Source organism: Osmia bicornis, chromosome 11 (assembly GCF_907164935.1).
Source record: "Osmia bicornis bicornis chromosome 11, iOsmBic2.1, whole genome shotgun sequence".
Taxonomy (NCBI): Eukaryota; Metazoa; Arthropoda; class Insecta; order Hymenoptera; family Megachilidae; genus Osmia; species Osmia bicornis.
Genome location: NC_060226.1, coordinates 8714063 through 8732454, shown reverse-complemented (window position 1 = coordinate 8732454; position 18392 = coordinate 8714063). Strand labels below are relative to the sequence as shown.

The 18392-nt window shown below is 33.6% G+C and overlaps 4 protein-coding genes across 10 annotated transcripts; 3 read left to right on the top strand and 1 right to left on the bottom strand.

Moving 5' to 3' along the window:
• Positions 1-357: 357 nt before the first annotated feature.
• On the top strand, positions 358-4073 carry LOC114876577 (WD repeat domain phosphoinositide-interacting protein 3). 4 transcript variants are annotated; one of them, XR_006829878.1, is made up of 7 exons: positions 358-442; positions 1158-1331; positions 1403-1510; positions 1742-1943; positions 2020-2243; positions 2318-2476; positions 2548-4073. XR_006829878.1 is itself a non-coding variant. In XM_029188225.2 (6 exons), the coding sequence occupies exons 1-6, from the start codon at positions 376-378 to the stop codon at positions 2422-2424; spliced, it is 1032 nt and encodes a 343-aa protein (XP_029044058.1). In that variant the 5' UTR covers positions 358-375; the 3' UTR covers positions 2425-4073. The 4 variants fall into 4 exon arrangements, 1 of the variants encoding a protein (XP_029044058.1); XR_003789422.2 differs by having other exon boundaries at positions 1403-1660; XR_006829877.1 differs by lacking the exon at positions 358-442 and adding an exon at positions 947-1048 and having other exon boundaries at positions 1403-1660.
• LOC114876579 lies at positions 3132-6112 on the bottom strand. Of its 2 annotated transcripts, none has more exons than XM_046287759.1 (6): positions 5808-6112; positions 5419-5522; positions 5099-5342; positions 4552-4637; positions 4346-4481; positions 3132-4278 (listed from the first exon to the last, which is right to left on the bottom strand). In XM_046287759.1, the coding sequence occupies exons 2-6, from the start codon at positions 5497-5499 to the stop codon at positions 4088-4090; spliced, it is 738 nt and encodes a 245-aa protein (XP_046143715.1). In that variant the 5' UTR covers positions 5500-5522; positions 5808-6112; the 3' UTR covers positions 3132-4087. The 2 variants fall into 2 exon arrangements, with proteins under 2 accessions (XP_046143715.1, XP_029044063.1); XM_029188230.2 differs by having other exon boundaries at positions 5168-5342.
• Positions 6113-6652: 540 nt separating this feature from the next.
• On the top strand, positions 6653-7736 carry LOC114876582 (UPF0193 protein EVG1). The gene is made up of 5 exons (XM_029188239.2): positions 6653-6749; positions 6823-6956; positions 7018-7114; positions 7183-7326; positions 7392-7736. The coding sequence occupies exons 1-5, from the start codon at positions 6653-6655 to the stop codon at positions 7610-7612; spliced, it is 693 nt and encodes a 230-aa protein (XP_029044072.2). The 3' UTR covers positions 7613-7736.
• Positions 7737-7829: 93 nt separating this feature from the next.
• LOC114876587 (sorting nexin-8-like) lies at positions 7830-17378 on the top strand. 3 transcript variants are annotated; one of them, XM_029188255.2, is made up of 9 exons: positions 7830-8073; positions 8572-8699; positions 13875-14007; positions 14839-15032; positions 15113-15230; positions 15331-15790; positions 15907-16123; positions 16412-16600; positions 16813-17378. In XM_029188255.2, exons 1-9 carry the CDS (start codon positions 8049-8051, stop codon positions 16897-16899), a joined length of 1551 nt encoding a protein of 516 aa, XP_029044088.1. In that variant the 5' UTR covers positions 7830-8048; the 3' UTR covers positions 16900-17378. The 3 variants fall into 3 exon arrangements, with proteins under 3 accessions (XP_029044088.1, XP_029044090.1, XP_029044087.1); XM_029188257.2 differs by having other exon boundaries at positions 8056-8124; XM_029188254.2 differs by lacking the exon at positions 7830-8073 and having other exon boundaries at positions 8517-8699.
• Positions 17379-18392: the final 1014 nt, after the last annotated feature.

Sequence of the window (18392 nt, the reverse complement as noted above, 5' to 3'; positions counted from 1 at the left end):
TATAACCTCAAATAATATAACTTGTATTAAAAAGTATGTACACAAATTAATTAAATGTTCTATTTATTTACTTGTACTCTCATATTGATTACTATTCAATCGTACAAGGAGAATTTCCATGTACACAATTTCCTGTAAATAAACTCATAACACTAAACACAAGTTTTTATAACAACATAAATAAAAGTTGTGCTCCGATTCTATAGTATCAGCTGATTAAAACGGAAGAATACGCATGCGTAAAAACCCTATGATGGTGACGGAACTTCGTAGTTACGAAAAGTATTTGGTGTTGCTTGCCGGCGAAGATGTGATAGAATTCCACGAGTAAACCGATCATTCGAGCTAATGTTGCAATTAAATAAGTGATTTGCAATGAACTTAACGACAGGAAATCCTCACGGCAATGGCTTGCTCTATGCTGGTTTCAATCAGGACCAGGGTATGTGACCGAGTGTACTACATTTGACAGTCCGGTCATATACTGTCAAATTTATTTTTTTATACCTAACCTCTGTATTCAACGTCTGCCCTACAAATTTATCAAAACTTTATTTTTTATGTAATCAATATCGCTCTGACGTTAAACAGAACATTTTCAGATGATATTATATGTTAAAAATAATTGAAAATACATAAATATAATGCCATTTTCCCTTTTCTAACCTAATTCGTGTAAAATTTATGTCAAATTCGAATAATAAATTTGTATTAAATTTGACTAATCGATTAGATTTAAGCTATCTTCTTTATAAAGATTTTATGTAAATTACTGTCTTAATTATTTACATTTTTCTTATAAATAAATTTACATAGAAGTACACTATTTTTAAATTAATAATCTGTATATTTGTAATATTAAATGAAAGATTTATTTATAATATTATAGGTTTTATTTAAGTTATTAGAAAATTTATTTCTTGTATCATGTCTTCTTTTTACATTCTTTTGTGTATATCATGTGATATGACATTATTTTATAAAGAGCTCCTTGATAATCATTCAAATGTAATGGTTTTATCTCAAGTCCCTATGTGTTTGCTTCAATGTATGTATCAAATGCCATATTGCATTTTCAAAGAAAAAAGATAAATATATATATAATACTGAAACAGATATTAATATCATTATTATGCATGTAATCTTTTCACTTATAGGATGTTTTGCTTGCGGTATGGAAAATGGCTTCAGAGTATATAACTGTGATCCCTTAAAGGAAAAGGCACGTCTTTTTAGTGATGGAGGCCTTGGTTATGTGGAAATGCTATTTAGGTGTAACTATTTAGCCCTAGTTGGCAGTGGTGCAAAACCTATGTATCCAACAAATAAAGGTAAAACATTTGATGTTTTCAGGAATGAAAGATAAAAAGAATAAATTACTTATCTTACATAATACTTGCAGTTATGATATGGGATGACCTGAAAAAATCTCCAGCAATTACTTTAGAGTTTAATGCTCCAGTGAAGGGTGTCAAACTGAGAAGAGATAGGATAGTAGTAATTTTAGAAGGTGTTATAAAAGTTTATACATTCACACAAAATCCTCAACAGCTTCATGTTTTTGAGACCAACCCAAATCCTAGGGGTCTGTGTGTATTATGTCCAAATAGTAGTAATTCCCTGCTTGCTTTTCCTGGTAGAAAAAATGGTCATGTACAAGGTAAAGTTTTGTATAATAGATTTCTCAACCTCTTCAATTCTTTTTTCTCACAAACCAATTTTTATTTTCTTCCTTTCACAGTGATAGATTTGGCTAATACAGAAAAGCAACCATTAAATATAGAAGCTCATGAAACACCATTATCATGTATAGCTTTAAACTTACAAGGTACTAGATTGGCTACTGCTTCAGAGAAAGGTACTCTGATAAGAGTATTTGAAACGCAGAGTGGAAATATGATTAATGAATTGAGAAGAGGAGCTAATCATGCAAATATTTATTGGTAAATAATAATAAAGCACCGTTAAAATTCGTTTTCATATCATCATTAGTGATTTTATTAATTTATGTCATTACAGCATCAATTTTAATCATGATTCAACTTGGTTATGTGTAGCAAGTGATCATGGTACTGTACACGTTTTTGCTGTAGAAGATCAAAAATTAAATCGTCAATCTAGTTTAGCATCTGCCACTTTCCTGCCAAAATACTTTAGTTCAAGCTGGAGCTTTTGTAAATTTCAAGTTCCAGGTGGTCCCCAATGTATGTGTGCATTTGGAACTGATAACAATAGTATTATAGGTCAGTAACATGTTGCAGTGGTATTTTATTTCTTCAACATTTTTTTTTTATGATAATTTTTCATTATTTTACAGTAATATGTGCAGATGGTAGTTATTATAAATTCGTATTCAACAATAAAGGTGAATGCACGAGAGATTTCTATGCACAGTTCCTTGAATTAACTGACGACAAAATGTGATTGGAGAATGAAGAGGAGGTAAACTCCTGAGTATAGGAAATTTGAAAAATTTGTACGTTATTTAATTTTCTGTATTATATAGCGATAATCGAAGGAAGAGAGTATATTTTAATACGTTTTCAGTGTTCGTGAAATTTACAAGGTATAGTTTGCATGGAATACTGTTTGTTATTTAAAGTCGTACTATGTGGTACAGGACCAAACGGAAAGTACTATTATTTGTTGGTGTTACGTGCACGGTGCGTGAATTATTGATAACAAATTGAAAATGAACTTTAAGGAATACTATAACATGTTGTTATTAACTTGTTATGTGGGCCTATTCTACTTATGGAACTACAGGTTCCTGAATGTTAAAAAGAAAATGAAAAAAGAATATTTGAAATTTCTTTGAACGCGTCATTGTAAAAAGTAGTTTTCTTACGCAATTAAAACAATTTATCGTTAACGCTGACGCAAAATTATGATATGAAAAGTATCATCGCGAAGGTAATCAAATCATATTTTGTAGGATATATTTTGTTAATAATTCAATCATGTGTTTTTTTTATATTTATTTTATAAAATTATTAATCTTCCGTTTAACGTCATGGATCGTATATTATGCCTGAACCCGCTTCATATCCATCTATCATGAACAACTATAACGTTTGACTAATCATCGAATCGGTTTTTAATGATTAGCCAAATAAATAATGGGACGTATATAACGTAATAGAGTTTTGTAATCTTTATTTTTATGATCTCCATACATTTAATATACATATACACAAGAAATAACTACATTCACTTGTTAATATTGAAATATTACCAGAAAATATCAACGTTATTGTAGTATCATTAAGAACTTGACATCGAGTTTTAAAATAAAACTGAATATGAGACGAAACTCTGTATGTTGTTTATAATAAAATATCGATGATCAGATACAAGCGATGTATTTTGTCTTCTTCTTTGTTATTTCGAATCATAATCTTACGCAACTCTAGCAATTAAAATCAGTCTTACATAAGGAGAGAATATCATCAGGTGTAAACTTAAACCTTGAATGAAACGTCGTTATCAATTTAAACAAACTTTGTGTATGATGGCAATAATTAAAATGAAAAATATATTACGATATATGCGTCGCCGCTTTTTCGATATGCAATTTTATTATTAGAAAATTTCAGAACAATGTTTAAACTTCTGTGCGTTCTTCGAAATGTATTTTGAATGTAATTTCAAAGTAACGCGAGTTGTTCAAATATCAATTGTAACGCATGAGCAAGATATAATACATGTAATAATATGAAGCAAGCTTTTTGTACTGCAGATCACTTTTGAGCTTCGTGAAATAAACGTCTTCGTCGTGTCATGTATACGATAATGTACAGTGTTTTTCCAACATAAATATCCCACATTTTCTTTGTCGTTAAATTGTTAATTTTTCTTTTCTGGACAAAGATGATGTGCTCGAATTCGTTTAAATTTCATAACCATTCGTATGACCATTAAATTGTACGTTCCTTCCATTTGAAATTTCGTAATTTGTTTAAAAAACACTGTCATTTGAAAGTTATCTCTCAGTACCGAGAGTTTTGTAATCAAATGCGATTTCACATTTATTGTAACGAATAAAATCGATTTTCTGTAGCTACTTCAATAAATTTTTGTAATATCTTTAAACCTCGTACGGTTTGTTTGCTTGTGCCGGAGCGGCTTTCGGTTTTTGTACGACCGGAACTACAGGCTTTTTCTTTACGCCGTGAAGAATGTGAGTTAATCCTTTCTTCGTCTCGAGACTCTTGTAAGTGCTGTACACGACAAACCACACGTAAGAGCTGGTAATTACGAGAAACAAAACGATCATACCTGAAAGAATGAAGTTCGTCAAGCATATGTAATATAAAAGAAAATTATTTAAAAAATATCTACGTACGTTCACAAATATCTGCTTTACCACCAAGGGTAGCGATAAAGGGGCAGTCTTGTTCAACCAGGAACAAGGAAATTGTCAACGCTGATATTATAGTCATCATGACCATCATCCAAGGCGCCATGAAGTGACGATTATTCTATCAGAAGAAATGACTTTTTCTTAATCAAAAAATTACTCTGACATGCGACTGTGTAAAATGTTATTACCGTTAGCGCACCGTAGAGAAGCAATATAGTGGAGATAAAATGTATCACCGTGATGACCAGTCCGCAATACATCGAGTAAACCGTTTCTGGAACGACGAAGAATCCGTTCAAAATTTGTCGAAAATAAATGAAATTAAAGAGAACCGTATCGAGATAAATGTATGAGAGGAAAGACTTGTTAGAAAATAATTCTTATGGCTTTTTGTAAAATAATAAAACATAAAGCTGTTTGGAGTATGTACCCAGTAAAGAATTTGCGTGCAGATTGGCAGCAGATCTGACAGAATCTGTCTACAAATCCGTAGCCATCTTTTTCCGTATTTTGCTTGACAAAATCAAACGCTCATAGTTTGGAAAAAGATTTTAAATACCACTTATATAGTGACTGTTCCGTTTAAAATTTAAATGGCTGAAGTTGCAGGATCTGCTCGGTTTCTGCCGCCAATCTGCTTTAACAGGTTTTGTTATATTTCTGCCGCGAATCTGCTACAATAGCTGAATTTAACGCATCCCTGCATCAAATCTGTAGCGATTCTGTTTATAAAACCTTCTAACAGGAATTGGACAGAATCTGCTATTCGCAGGATTGGCTGACTGGCTATAATTTTACAAGCACCAGTTGCATTGTGATGAGCCATATCCATTTTCCTAGTATTAAGGTGGTTAGAGGATATGTCTTCTAAAGCTTCTCTCTCCAGAGCATCTTCTGTATCTCTTACCACCATTTCTTGAATTCCCATTGCATGTGCCAGTGCGAGCACGAAAAATATCATACTGAAGCCTGATGTAAACTGTATTGAAGAAAGAAATTTATAGTCAGAGCAATCTTTCTTGAATTATAACAGAGAATAATTATTATATATTTACCAATTGAAACACAGCTATTAACACTGTGCCTTGTTTCAAGTTGAAATAGTGTAAAAAATTTTTTAACAGTCCCACTTTCATTTTGTTAAATATTCTTCCTGAAACTAAAAGGAAACAATTTCAGGAGAATATTTATAATAATTTATTTAATAAGATTTGTTATTTGTATCCAAGTGTTTGGTTTTAATTTCTTCAATTTCAAATCTTATTAATTATCAAAAATAATGAAAAAAATCATCCTTAGATTGGAGTCGCTGCGATCGTTTTGCTTACAATAACGATAACAACAACACGAAAAAAAAGGGAGGTCTCCCCGCCACATCGAGGATGTAATTAAGTGGTCACCCTTTTCCTCAAAGGGAAAGCAAACTATGCGTGTTGTCACTCACCTGGCAGAAAAAGGAGCACGGAATATTACTAAAACGTAGCTCACAATGAGAATCAATAACTTTCACTGTTTCTCGCTTGGCTGAAAGCGAAAGATTTGATTGTCGAGAGAAATGGTATCATACGAAATCGAAGGATCTTGAAGAAGAAATATTATCCCTCTTGGTCAAGTATGCTCGAAATTACACAGTAACACGAAATTCGAATAATTTTTCTGTTTTTTTTCTTCGTGAACCAGTGTACTTTCGACGCGTAAATCGCAAGTTTATTTCGTCCAGGAGGTAGGAGCGTAACCCCTGGTGGTAGATTGCACGACATGCGCACAAGTCGAGCCACTGCCGCATCCTTCAAGGTGCATCCATTCCCACTTGATCATTGATTGATACTACCGCAAAATTATTAACTTCTGTTCTTGTAAATCCGTTTTGAACAGAATATTATTTTCATATTTCATCGCGATCGAAATTTTTGGAATTGGGAATATTTTTTAAAAATAATATGCACTTAAAAATTGTTCAAATATCGAAAATTTTTATTTTAATATTTATAAAATTAGCGTTTATTTAATTTGGATAACTTGCAGGGAAACAATATTTAAAATGCTCAAGTTTTTAATTTTTTAACTACAGAAATCGTATATCACTTGGGTTACGTATCGACAATATCAGGAAAGTTTGAATTGCAGTTTGAAAGTTAGTTCGATGGCTGAATCATCTTTAAAGTAGTCATAGAAACGCGACGCTGGGGTGGTTCATATTGAATGGGGTAACTTTAGCGATTGTCTTTTCGAGGTGTCACGAAACAGTACGCTTTTAGTTGACGCGTCGATAGTTTGCAGGAGGCTAACATGGACCGGAAATATCAGAGGGTTGAAAAGGGGGTGGGCGCGTTCCATCATCCACCAAGAGCAAAGTACAGCGAAGAGACGAGAAATCTGATTAAACGTAAGCAAATTTATCATAAGAAACAAAAGTGAAAAATGGTAAGAATTAAGGGTTAGTTTTGTTTCATTAATAGTTTTAATGGAGGAGTCTAAAGTGAGCATGATGAAGAGAAAATCAATTCAAGAAGCGCTCGACAGGGGTGATTCCTTACCGCTTCCCACGGATAAATCAAAACAGAATGCGAATAAACGTAACACGGAGTATCGGGTAAATTTGATAGGTTTATTTATAAATATTACACGCACTGACCGTTTTATTATTTTTACAGGTCACGATGCCTTCTATTTGGAAGAAACGAACTCAGGATGTCATCATTCAAAGTGGCGCATACGAGAGAGAACAATATAGAAGGACATCCCCTCTTCGTAAGATACTTCAAAATTTGTATAATTATAACGCTGTAAAATATATTTTTATTATTGATAAAATTTAGGAAATAAAGAAAAGCAAAAGCGTCATTTGGCATGTATCATGGCATACGGGAAAGATATGCCAGAAACTCCTCATGGACCAAAAGTTCTTCACAAACCGAGACGAGAGCGACGTTCGTCAGACGATGTAAATCCTATCGATGAGTGTAAGTAACAGAAATAAATTAATATCTAACATTACTACGCTGATATTTTCTTTTTTATTTTGTAGTGGTACGAGGGATTCAGGAGAGAATGGAATTTTTAAGCGACATGGAGAGCCTTGGAATGGGAAAAAAATATCGTCCTATGATACAACAAGAAATAGCACAAAAATTGCGTTTAATCGAATCGGTGGACAAGGAAAAATCCAAAGAAATTAGGAAGGAGATAAGGGAACTTGAGAAACCATTACCGAAACCATTTCCATTAGGACAATTGGATGATAATTAATAATTTTTGTATTTACCACTCTTTTGTATCTAAGTAATTTATATTTTTGTATTGTATTTACCGAATACGCTGCATATACATGTAATACAAAACGCTAGAGATTTGAATTTGTCGCGTTTAAATCGATTCGTTAAATCGACGCCTTCGAGTCGAGTATTTAAGAGGGCGCATGCGCGGCGGGAGAAGTCAGAGTCAGCCGGCCGGAGAAATCGCGTCAGTCGTCAGTTGTGCGCCACACGGCAATGGCGTATGGTGTTCGTGGTTTTTTGTTATCGTTCGTACTTTGCCGACAGCTGATATCGTGGTCTTTTCAAAACAGACAACGCGGGTGCACATAAATCATTACTCGAAAGATCATCATACACGTAACTGTAATTTCGAAAAGCCGTGGTATTACGATCTCGCAGAATCCTGGATGATCTACAAGTGATCCAATATGGCGTCGACCGATCTGTCGTTCGGTAAATGATGAACCCGTGTACCATACACACCTTTGACAAGGTCTTCCCGAGGTCGTCCGGTTTTTAAAAGCAACCTTTCCACCCTTTTAATAATGTCGCTGTAATATTACGATCTTCTGATATATTTTTCTTCCTTAAAATCTTTTATTTATTCAAAATTATTTTGTAAACATCTTTTAAGAAATTATACTTTTTTAAGTTAAGTCCAAGCACATATTGAAAACTTATCAGATAATTGTCAATACAAAGATCGATGAACAAATAAAAAAATAATTATAATATTTAATATCATTACATATGCTATTTGAGGTTAACAAGTTTGAGCAATAACGGTTTCCTCGTTTACGTAAATGCCCGATGGTTTTCCCAACATTCATTGACCTTCGCGTTATAATATTATTTTTCTTTCCCCTTTCTTTTTTTGTGAAAAGTGACACTTGGTAATTTTCCGTGAAGTGATGTACTTTTATTTTGCTTTTCGTCGCCGTGCCCAACCAGGCTGCATACCAGCGTTCTACAGAGAAGTCTACGAGAAGATCTGCTCTCCCACGAGTGGAAATGTGGAACGAGAGGTGTTTAAATCCCTTCTTGTCAAGTCCCAGCTGAGTAGCTCCGTTCTCAGCCAGGTATGTTTCTCTCTTTAAGTCTTTCTCATTTCTTTCTCCTTGTTGTCGCGTAGCTACCACCACATTCAAGAAGAGAGAGTCGAATGTTTTAACTATGTAATTTCTTCGCACGTCGTACTGTTAGGTTAATGCTACCGTTACAGGTATACGATTAACTTCTCCTGGATCGAATGACGATCAGCCATTGATTTATGGCGGATAAGAACTAGCTTTTTTCATTAAACTTAAAATTGCTTAATTTTTAATTTTTTACACTATGGAATGAAAATAAATTTTTTTTATTTGTATAAAGTGCAATAAATTACTATTATTATCGTTTAATTTAAATTCTACCAAAGAAGTAAATGAATTATATTTGTTCTGTAAACCTTGTTTAAAATTATTTTACACCGCATGCATTATGATAAATGTTTTAAATGGTCACTCGTACGTCCTTGTCGAGCCTATCACATTTGTTAATAGAAATTGCATCGAACCGGTTAGATAACGAAGCAAATGTACATACAACGGTATATGGACGACGCGTCGAAACAGATGCCACGTGAATAAATATTCTGCATAGCGGTTCATAGCGAGATAAACCGTTCCGGAATTTTTTCACGACCGTGACCAGACTCGATAAGTCTTATCTATGTATAGTTAACTAGGTCCTTACGAAACAAAAGGGACCAAACTTGATTCGGAGCGTACAATCACTTCTGATTTGCATCGTATGCGATACATATGGTGTCTTGTCTGAATCACTGGGGTCACGTTAAATACGCATGCTTGTGATATGATTCAATCTTTTAAAGATGAGTAATTCGATATTCCATCATGTTTGATGTGTATTCATTTCAGAAATCTGGAATTTTGGAATTGTGAAATTTTCAAATTGTTGAGTTCTGATATTTCGAAACCTTGAAGATTTGGAATTTGAAAATTCTGAACCAGAATTCTAATCTTAAAATTTTAGAATTGCGAAGGTCCACATTTGGGAGGGGGCAATCCAGATTTTTAGAAGGGGTAGGCCCACCCTCTTTCCCATCTAGTTATTCTTGTAATTATTTATTATTAACCACATATTAAAGGATACAAATACATAAAAATATCGTAGAAATTTCATAAATTAGTGACAAAAGAAAAATTCCAATTTTTATAGTCTGATCAAATCGTTATTAATTAATGAAGATAGAACCGCCGTTGTAGTACCATTCATATAAACACTTTTTTATCGTTTATAAATATTTTGCATTCGATGAATAGTTTCAGTCTTCACAGTCAATTATATTGTCCCGAGACTGGAATGAGTGTATCATCATTATTTTATCATTAACACGCCCGCTAACGATAGTCTGCACGGACGCCCCTTTGTAATAGTGGAAGATTACGTAGTAGGGTCAACTACAGTCGTAAATACACATTACAAATATTCCATATCTCTATGCATGTAAATTATCATTTATTATGTTTTACTACTTATGTCTGCCAATTATTCATTTATCTCTGGTGATTTCTTAATGAAATTTCAAACTTGCGCAATAACGATTAATACAATTAGGATTTATTTTCAACATTGCATAATTGCTTGTAAAAATAATTAAATTGAAAATACAACGGGTTTATCTATAATACTTGATGAAATAACTTTACTTTTAATGAAATCATGAAAATTAACATGTTGAGAATTTCTATTTCGCTTACTATTTTCCCAATAGAAGCCTGATTTGATCGCGGGTGTATGTACACGATATCATACGACGTAACAGGGATTGAACGTCGCGTCTCGTTCATTGACTAATGACACAATCAAAATAACGTTACGTGGGTCGCCGCTTGATCGTTAATCATCACGGGTCACTATAAATAGGCCGATCCTGAATGATACGCATCGTGGTACGATAATGCAAAATGTTTTTTGTTTGTCTAGTCTATTCTTACGTCTAACATTCATTAAGAAAATTATTTCATCATTAATGATAACTAATAAACTGTGTCTCAAAGGGCAACAATTAGATATATCGTAAGGTAGGACGATAAAATTAAATTAATACAAAATCAATTATTTTACAGAATTTTTATAGCATTAAATAATGTGTCAAACTTTTGATGATTCAAACTTGATCGTTGTTTATTATAATTGCCATTTTGTATTAAGGATATTAATGAATAGTTTATATAGTTATTTCCATACAATTTTAAGCTTTGAGTTAATATGAAATCGTGTTGATCGTTTCGAAATCGGTTGTTTAATATACAACAAGCTAACATTTACGAAGAATCATTGAGCGGGATTGGGTAGGGTTCTTACAAGCGTACCATGCTACGATCGACACGCAGTGACCATGCACGTGAGATAAAACCATCACGGACATGAACCGATCTCCCTTCCCTCTGCTTTTCTTCCGTCGGGGACGAGACTAATTTTGTTTAATGACATTCCAGTTGTTTCGCGCTTTATACGATACATCGTACCCGTCTCTTCCTGCTTACCAATATTTTTACACACTTATCTTGTATTTTTATTTAAAAAAAAAAAGACAATAACAAATTTACGTAGCTTACTCGATTACCTTTGAGAATTATTTATTTTTCTTTCAGAAATTTTAACAAATTTTTTTCTTGTTGCTTCACCTTTGTTTCCTTAATTAATTTGAATTGTTTCTTCTTTTTTTAAATAATTTTTGATTGATTACGTGGATGACACAGTTTTTACATTAGTAATTATAAATAATTGGTAATGTTTAATGTTAGGTAACGAGGCGTAGTGAATTCTCAGCTTTCGCGACGATTGTTTATGAGCAAAATGTTCACACGATCGCGAACAAGGAACACATTTTCACCCTCGGCACCTCTCTCGGTGAACTTGATCAACGATTAAGGTTTAATAATACTGGTGAAACCAATGAGAAAACAAGGACCCGTCGCTTTCGAACAGTGAGAACTCGGAGAACCGCATACGGAACGGTGCACTTTTATGCACTTCTCTTTTTGCTCATATTTGCGATCGTTTGAGTCCATTTGCTTCTCTTCTTCTCTCGTTCTTTTGTTTTTTCCTTGCTGCAATTCACACGGCCTCTCTTTCCATACCTTTTGCGTGTATGTAGTACGGTTTTGAACAATTGGAAGGAGGGAAATTTCTTTAGGATTTTAGATTTTTCAAATTTTGGAATAAAGAATCTGAGAATGTTCAAATTTAGAAATTTTAGAATTTTGGAATATTAATAATTTAGAATTTTAAAATTTTGAATATCTATTCAAGTGATTTTGAAATATTAAAATATCAGAATTTTGAACTTTAAAATCACCATCTGTAATGTCGGCAATTTTGCTCTAAAAGAAAAATAATAATAAAACTTTTCCTCTATTCCTTATTCTTTATAAATATCGTTATCATTGTTATGAATTTTTTTTCTTTTTCCTTGTTCATGATTAATTTCTCTGGATTATTTATTCTTGTTATTCTTGTTATTCTTCTTATTCATTGCACACTTTCTACCTCGTAATAAATATTTCAAGTTCAATGAATCTTTACGACAGAATAAATGGCGATAATAAATAGTAATTGAATGTCTCGTTGCCAGCTCCTTTATTTATCTTTTTCAAAGGTGATTCATACTTTTTTTACTTACCGTTCCAGTTTTCTGTATTCAGTTTCTCTTCTCAAGCGAACACTGATCTTCACACTTGAATAATTTATTTATCAGGTCATGTTCAATGATACGGTTCAGAAAAAAAGAAAGTTTATATTCTTGTCACTTTACAGTAATGTGTTTTTGTTAAAATACAGTACCTTTTTAATTCTCTTTTTTGTTGTTCTTGAAAATGAAAGCATCAGATTCGAGGAAAGATAAAATTACTTCCAGATTTTTCCTCCTTCTATTTATAAATTTATTAAATCAGCAGAAATTTAACTTACAAGTTACACGTAAATCTAATGATATTTTTCAGTAAGGTATGTTAGGTATCCTATCCACGAGATTTTCTAGCTGCATAATTTCAAGTTTAGATGCAGGTAACGTACGGTCTCTGTTAGCTTTGCCAGAACGGTGAAACAGAGAGATAGTAGCAATGGGAATGAAAGAAGGAGAAGCAGAATGACGGAGCAAGGTATAAAAATTCTTGGAATGTAGTTACTTTCATTTATGGCCTAATCCTTTGGATTCGTTCACAGTGTTAACCGAGGTTGCACCGTTAGTCGAGTGTATCACACTGATTGTGTCGCATTAAACTGTTTTCTCATTAAATCAAACACCTTTTTTTCCTTCTATCGTGTAAATGGTATTTATGTAATTAAAATTTTTTCTCCGAGGTCGTCCAGGTTCCCTAATTTTACTTAAAGTGTTAAGTGTCCAGCAATGATTAATTAAAAATATCATTGCATATCGCATTTCGAGCTAAATATTTGTGACACGATATTCTAGGGCAAAGGGTTAACAAATTTCAAACCCTATTATCTTTCAGTATAGTTATAATTTATTTATCCCGTTTTACTGTACTTCTTGCAACGGATAATGTTATTTAATGTTTTATCCGAAGCTGTTTGATTTAGATAAACGCTAACAAAGAGAAGAGTTATTGTAAACCTGTTTCATGTTTTTCCCGCGCGCCTTTTGCGCAATTGTTTTTTTTTCCTTCGCCTGCCTTTCGTCATACAAAATTACTCCGTTGTTTATCGTGTTATTTTACATCGAAATTATTATAACAATGTATTGCAAAATGTATACACGAACCTTGACTTATTACTAAACGGTAAAATAATTATTTAAAAAGGATACAGAAATTTTAATGAATCCAACAGATAATAACTCATTAATTTCTGACGATTTATTATATTTTTTTATATGTTTAAATTCAATGTTCGAAAACATTATTTTCATCGAGTATAAAATATTCGATATGGAACTTTCCTGAACAGGTAGAACCAAATATTTATCGAATGAGTGCAAGATTTGTAAATCATTCATCACCTGTAGTCACACTTTGTTTCAGTCGTAATAAAAATACTATTAAGATTTCTGGGCCCCCTTGGTTGATAAACTTATCTAAATTTGTAAAGAAAAAAGGCAGCATTAAAAGAATATTTTATTCGATATTTTTTCGACATAATAAATGAAAGACTTATACCAGGGCCCCATGGAAAGTGTTGATTTGAATAAATAAATCATCTAACATGTAATTACTTTTTTTTTTCAGATATGGGAACTGGTGGACAGCAAGATGGGTTATTTGACCAGGAGCGGATTATACAAGGGTCTTGCTCTAGTCGCTTTTGCTCAGCAAGGAAAACACCCCAGCGACAAACTTTTGGAGAACTCCGAGTCTCAAGGTTCGCGTGTTTTTCATAATTTTTAACAAAATAATTATAATATCACTGCCATATATCAAAAGAAAGGCGATAATGAATGTAGTATCTCGACGCTCCCAATTTTAAATATTTGCTTTCTTAGCAAAACATTGAGATTACGATAAGTTTGGTAAGGAGAGTTTTCCTCTGTCGAGAAGTCTCAAGAAAATAATGCGATCTCATTGGTCGTACTCCAACTCAACTGGACGTTTAAGAAAATTTTCTGAAGGAAAGAGGTATAAGGTGGACGACCTGATACGTAAAGTAGATTGTAATGGAAAGTAACATTGTTAACATAGTCACTGTAATTGAAACGTTATCGGTACAGGAGCTGAGATAATGCTTAAACATAGCTCAACTAACATCCGTGCGAAGAAACCCGGTTTTTAATGGTGTCACTGACCAACACAATCAGTTCTTGTTTTTCTTATCGTTAAAAGGCTAGATTTTTATCACGGTTGAAGGAGGTCCACGGGAAATGCACCGTTCTTCCGGTAATCTTTCTCACCGCCACTCTGTCTACGGGAACAATTTCTTTGTGGAACGTGCACCGTGAATTGTACACGTTTAATTTTTATTAAAAGATACAAAATATGTTTTCTTTGTTTAATCATCATTCAATTTTATAATAAAATAAATATCTATCCTCTATAAATAAAACCCCACTTCCTTTTTTTAAAATGATAATTATATCACTTTTCTACCTCTATATCAGAAGTTTCCATATCATAATTTTACAGATTTCTAATTTATTTAAAAAATACCGTCCTTTGAATTTTGCAATTTTTATACATTTTTATTTCTGTTTCATAGAATTGCCTGTTCCTGTACTGGGTGACCTATCCGAGGTAACACTCCTGGCCCAAAGGCTGCAGAAAGGTAGCAATCCTGCAAAACTGAATCTCACCTATTCGGATATATGTAATTTGGACACGATAGAAGTTAATCTAGTGCCTGAGAAGAAGGGAATTTTTCTAAAACACGTGGAATATCAAGTAACGAGCAAGGTAATATTTCTTACTTGGAGAATGTACGTATGTACAGAAAACTTATAGAATGATATTTTGAATGTAAATTTTATTTTCAGAGATTTAATTCCGTCGTTTATAGACGTTACAATGATTTCGTATCGTTACACGAACTTCTCCTAGCAAGATTTCCATACAGGTTGATACCGAAATTACCACCAAAAAAGATTGTAGGAGGTAAATTATTCATCTTTTGAATCTTCTAATATTTCTTATTCTGTTCTGCATTATATCATCCATTTTTTTAAAAACAATATTAATGGTATTTTATTTGCAGCGGATTCCCAGTTTCTAGAAGAAAGGAGACGCTCTCTTTTAAGATTCCTCACTGTAATCGCTCGTCATCCAGTGGTGAGCAAGGATCATATCGTCCAGTTCTTCTTCACGTATACCGGCGAAGAAACGCAACACAAAATTCGCGAAGTATTCAGGCGAATACCTGACGAATTTGCCACCTCAGAATTATCCTCGAGAGCGAAGGAACTGGTACCGCCTGAAACGTTAACCGAATTTGCGAACAGTCGCGATCAGATCAGGGTGATACTTCTTGGAATCTCTCGATTGAAAAACATTGCTGATTGTCTAGCAATTAGATCGCACAGCTACGCAGTTGACATGGCGGAATTAGGCACGCAGTTAAGTAATTTAGCCTCGGAACCTCATGGTACCACCACTTGGGCCAGTGGTGGTTCTACCGTTTGGCAAGAGATGAAGAAAGGTTTTCATATCATTTCAAAGTGGGTGTTATAAGCATAAAATTATTTACTCTTTTCTTTTCTTTATTAGTTAACGATGGAAATCAGCGAAGAAGTTTCACAAAGACAGAATTACCATTCATGACTGTTAATTTCAGAGAATTCAACCTACTCTCGACGAGAGCTCTTCAGCAAGCAGTCAGAGAAGAAACGATGGTATGTGAAAGGCTGAATCTCCTTCTGGATGTTTTAGTAGCTCATAGAATATTATGTGAGAGGCATGAGCGTGGAGTCAGCGCTGACCATCAACGCGCCTTGTCTACCATGCTGTCCTTAAAGAAGAGGCAAATGCAAGGAGTCATTCGAGGCACTGATGTAAGTGAATCTTCCCGAGAGGTATTCAAACAACAGACGATGATTTTTAAAGCTCCAAGAAAGATATATTTATCCGGTGATTTAACTCGATTCATTGTTATCGTGTTCGCTAGTCATTACGTGATTATTCTGAAATTACCCAAGGTCTTTTATGTTAATGAAAGAGGAAAAATGTAATATATAATTTCAAGTTTGTATCGTCTTACATAATCTCGTCTAATTGAAAGCAGACTGTATTCATTACGAGAATTATTGGATGTATTAAAAATTGTTTCATTTTATACACAGAGCGACACGGTTGAGTACCTGGAAAATAAGATGGTCGCTCAGGAATCTGTAATTGCCAACGTCGAGCTACGAAATTGCTTCTCATTACATTGCTTACACATGGAGACACAACTCGTTCATGCACACTTAGAGATACTTGCTACAGTCTTACAGAGTCTTGTAAACGTGCAAATTCGTGGACATTCCGAGGTGAGATACCATCAATATTTATACTGTATTTAAAATGCTGTCATAATTATTTTAATCTTTTATGCTATCTGAAACTTAGATTTTGGTAAGTGCAACATATTAATTATTTAAGAAGAAAAGAGCAACAATTACACTGATCATTTTCAGTAATTATATAGAGATACAAACGAGTAATAATTATGCTTACAACTTGCATTTTGAACACGTTACAGCTTGCTGAAGTGTGGAAGTTAATAGAGCCAACGATTATGAAATGTTTACCAGAGAAATCAACCAGTGGTTCAAATGGAATTTCATAGCGAAGAGAATGTATTATTTTGTGTCAAATTTTTACCTACTGCACAAATTTCGCGATTACATAGATCTAAACCCCTGTTGTGGAAGGTAAAACTCACTGGTATAAGATGGTTGTTAGAAAGAAAAAACTTTCAATGTGATTTTAATATACAACTTTAAAGCATTCGTACCGATTGAATATATCCGAACAAGATATTAAACATATTATATGTAATCGTAATAAATGCTAATAATTTTCAAAAATCGGGTGCAATAAATATTACCTACACTGACGTGTGTGTAGACCCAGAATGTTGTATAATATGGAAGATATACAATTTCAAGACTTTTAAGACATTCCTTGTTGTGTACTTAATATATTTTATGAGCTTATTGATAACCGCGAACTAGATGATAATATAATGTTGTATATATATATATAATAAGTTACGTTTTCTTTTGTAAAGTAATTGCACAATACATCAAGATATCAGTATAAAAACTGCAAAACAACTGTAAATATTTTGTTTAACAAGATACTATGTTTTTATACGAGTCAGAAGTCTGAAGAGTTTTAACATAATTTCCACATGCCACGTTGATCGTGGATATTTTAAATATTTTATATACATTTACATACGATACTCGACTTTGTATAATAATAACAAAATATATGTTGTTATTATATAATTATATATTTATTTACTCCTGCATTCCCATTTAAAGTCAATTATTTAGATAAAATTTCAAAAATGTTATTGGTGTTAAATAATAAAAATTAATAGGATGATGAATGTTTGAAAAAATATTGTACAGCGCTGAGCATTTCCTAAGGGAAAATGGCAATGTCCTCCTCCCATCGTAAAGGTCCTCAGACCTTCATTATCAAATATCTTATCAAAATTTAACTTGTTGCATTAAAATTTTTAATTCTCATTGTCATTATTGGGTTACGGGGAGGCGGAAGTTATAATTTATATTATAATATATTAATTAAATTAATAAATATTTAATAATATATAAATTATGGACATGCCACAGGCGCTTTATACCCTCGATACAGCATTGAGTCAGCGCTTCGGGGTCCCTGACACCCCAAGATATGTCGGTAAGCAGAGAGTGCTACAGATGCATCGGGGTCCCTGGAACCCCGGATGCCACAATGTCGGTATGTAGTGTAGCTGGTACTCCGGGGTCCCTGACACCCCAAGATATCAGATCGGTAAGCAGAGTCATTGATGCACGCGGTCCTTGGAACCCCGTATGCCATAATGTATGTAGGTAGGTGGTGTCACTGATGCTTCGGGGTCCCTGACACCCCAAGATATCTAGTCGGTAAGCAGATAGCGTCACTGATATATCGGGGTCCTCGGAACCCCGGATGCCATAATGTAGGTATGAAATGTCGCTGGTGCTTGGGGGTCCCTGACACCCCAAGGTATCAAGTCGGTAAGCAGAGTCATTGATGCATCGGGGTCCTTGGAACCCCGGATGCCAAAATGTGGGTATGTAATGT

Bases quoted from the DNA above. Each gene is read 5' to 3' on its own strand.
- LOC114876577 (XM_029188225.2), top strand. From the start codon at position 376: ATGAACTTAACGACAGGAAATCCTCACGGCAATGGCTTGCTCTATGCT. The intron at 1,944-2,019 runs GTAAATAATAAT...ATGTCATTACAG, and splicing joins AATCATGCAAATATTTATTG to CATCAATTTTAATCATGATT. The intron at 2,244-2,317 runs GTCAGTAACATG...ATTATTTTACAG, and splicing joins TGATAACAATAGTATTATAG to TAATATGTGCAGATGGTAGT.
- LOC114876579 (XM_046287759.1), bottom strand. From the start codon at position 5,499: ATGAAAGTGGGACTGTTAAAAAATTTTTTACACTATTTCAACTTGAAA. The intron at 5,343-5,418 runs GTAAATATATAA...TCTTCAATACAG, and splicing joins TAATAGCTGTGTTTCAATTG to TTTACATCAGGCTTCAGTAT. The intron at 4,279-4,345 runs GTACGTAGATAT...TCATTCTTTCAG, and splicing joins TAAAGCAGATATTTGTGAAC to GTATGATCGTTTTGTTTCTC.
- LOC114876582 (XM_029188239.2), top strand. From the start codon at position 6,653: ATGGACCGGAAATATCAGAGGGTTGAAAAGGGGGTGGGCGCGTTCCAT. The intron at 6,750-6,822 runs GTAAGCAAATTT...TTTCATTAATAG, and splicing joins GACGAGAAATCTGATTAAAC to TTTTAATGGAGGAGTCTAAA. The intron at 7,115-7,182 runs GTAAGATACTTC...GATAAAATTTAG, and splicing joins TAGAAGGACATCCCCTCTTC to GAAATAAAGAAAAGCAAAAG.
- LOC114876587 (XM_029188254.2), top strand. From the start codon at position 8,532: ATGTACTTTTATTTTGCTTTTCGTCGCCGTGCCCAACCAGGCTGCATA. The intron at 15,033-15,112 runs GTAATATTTCTT...TTTTATTTTCAG, and splicing joins AATATCAAGTAACGAGCAAG to AGATTTAATTCCGTCGTTTA. The intron at 16,124-16,411 runs GTAAGTGAATCT...TTTTATACACAG, and splicing joins GAGTCATTCGAGGCACTGAT to AGCGACACGGTTGAGTACCT.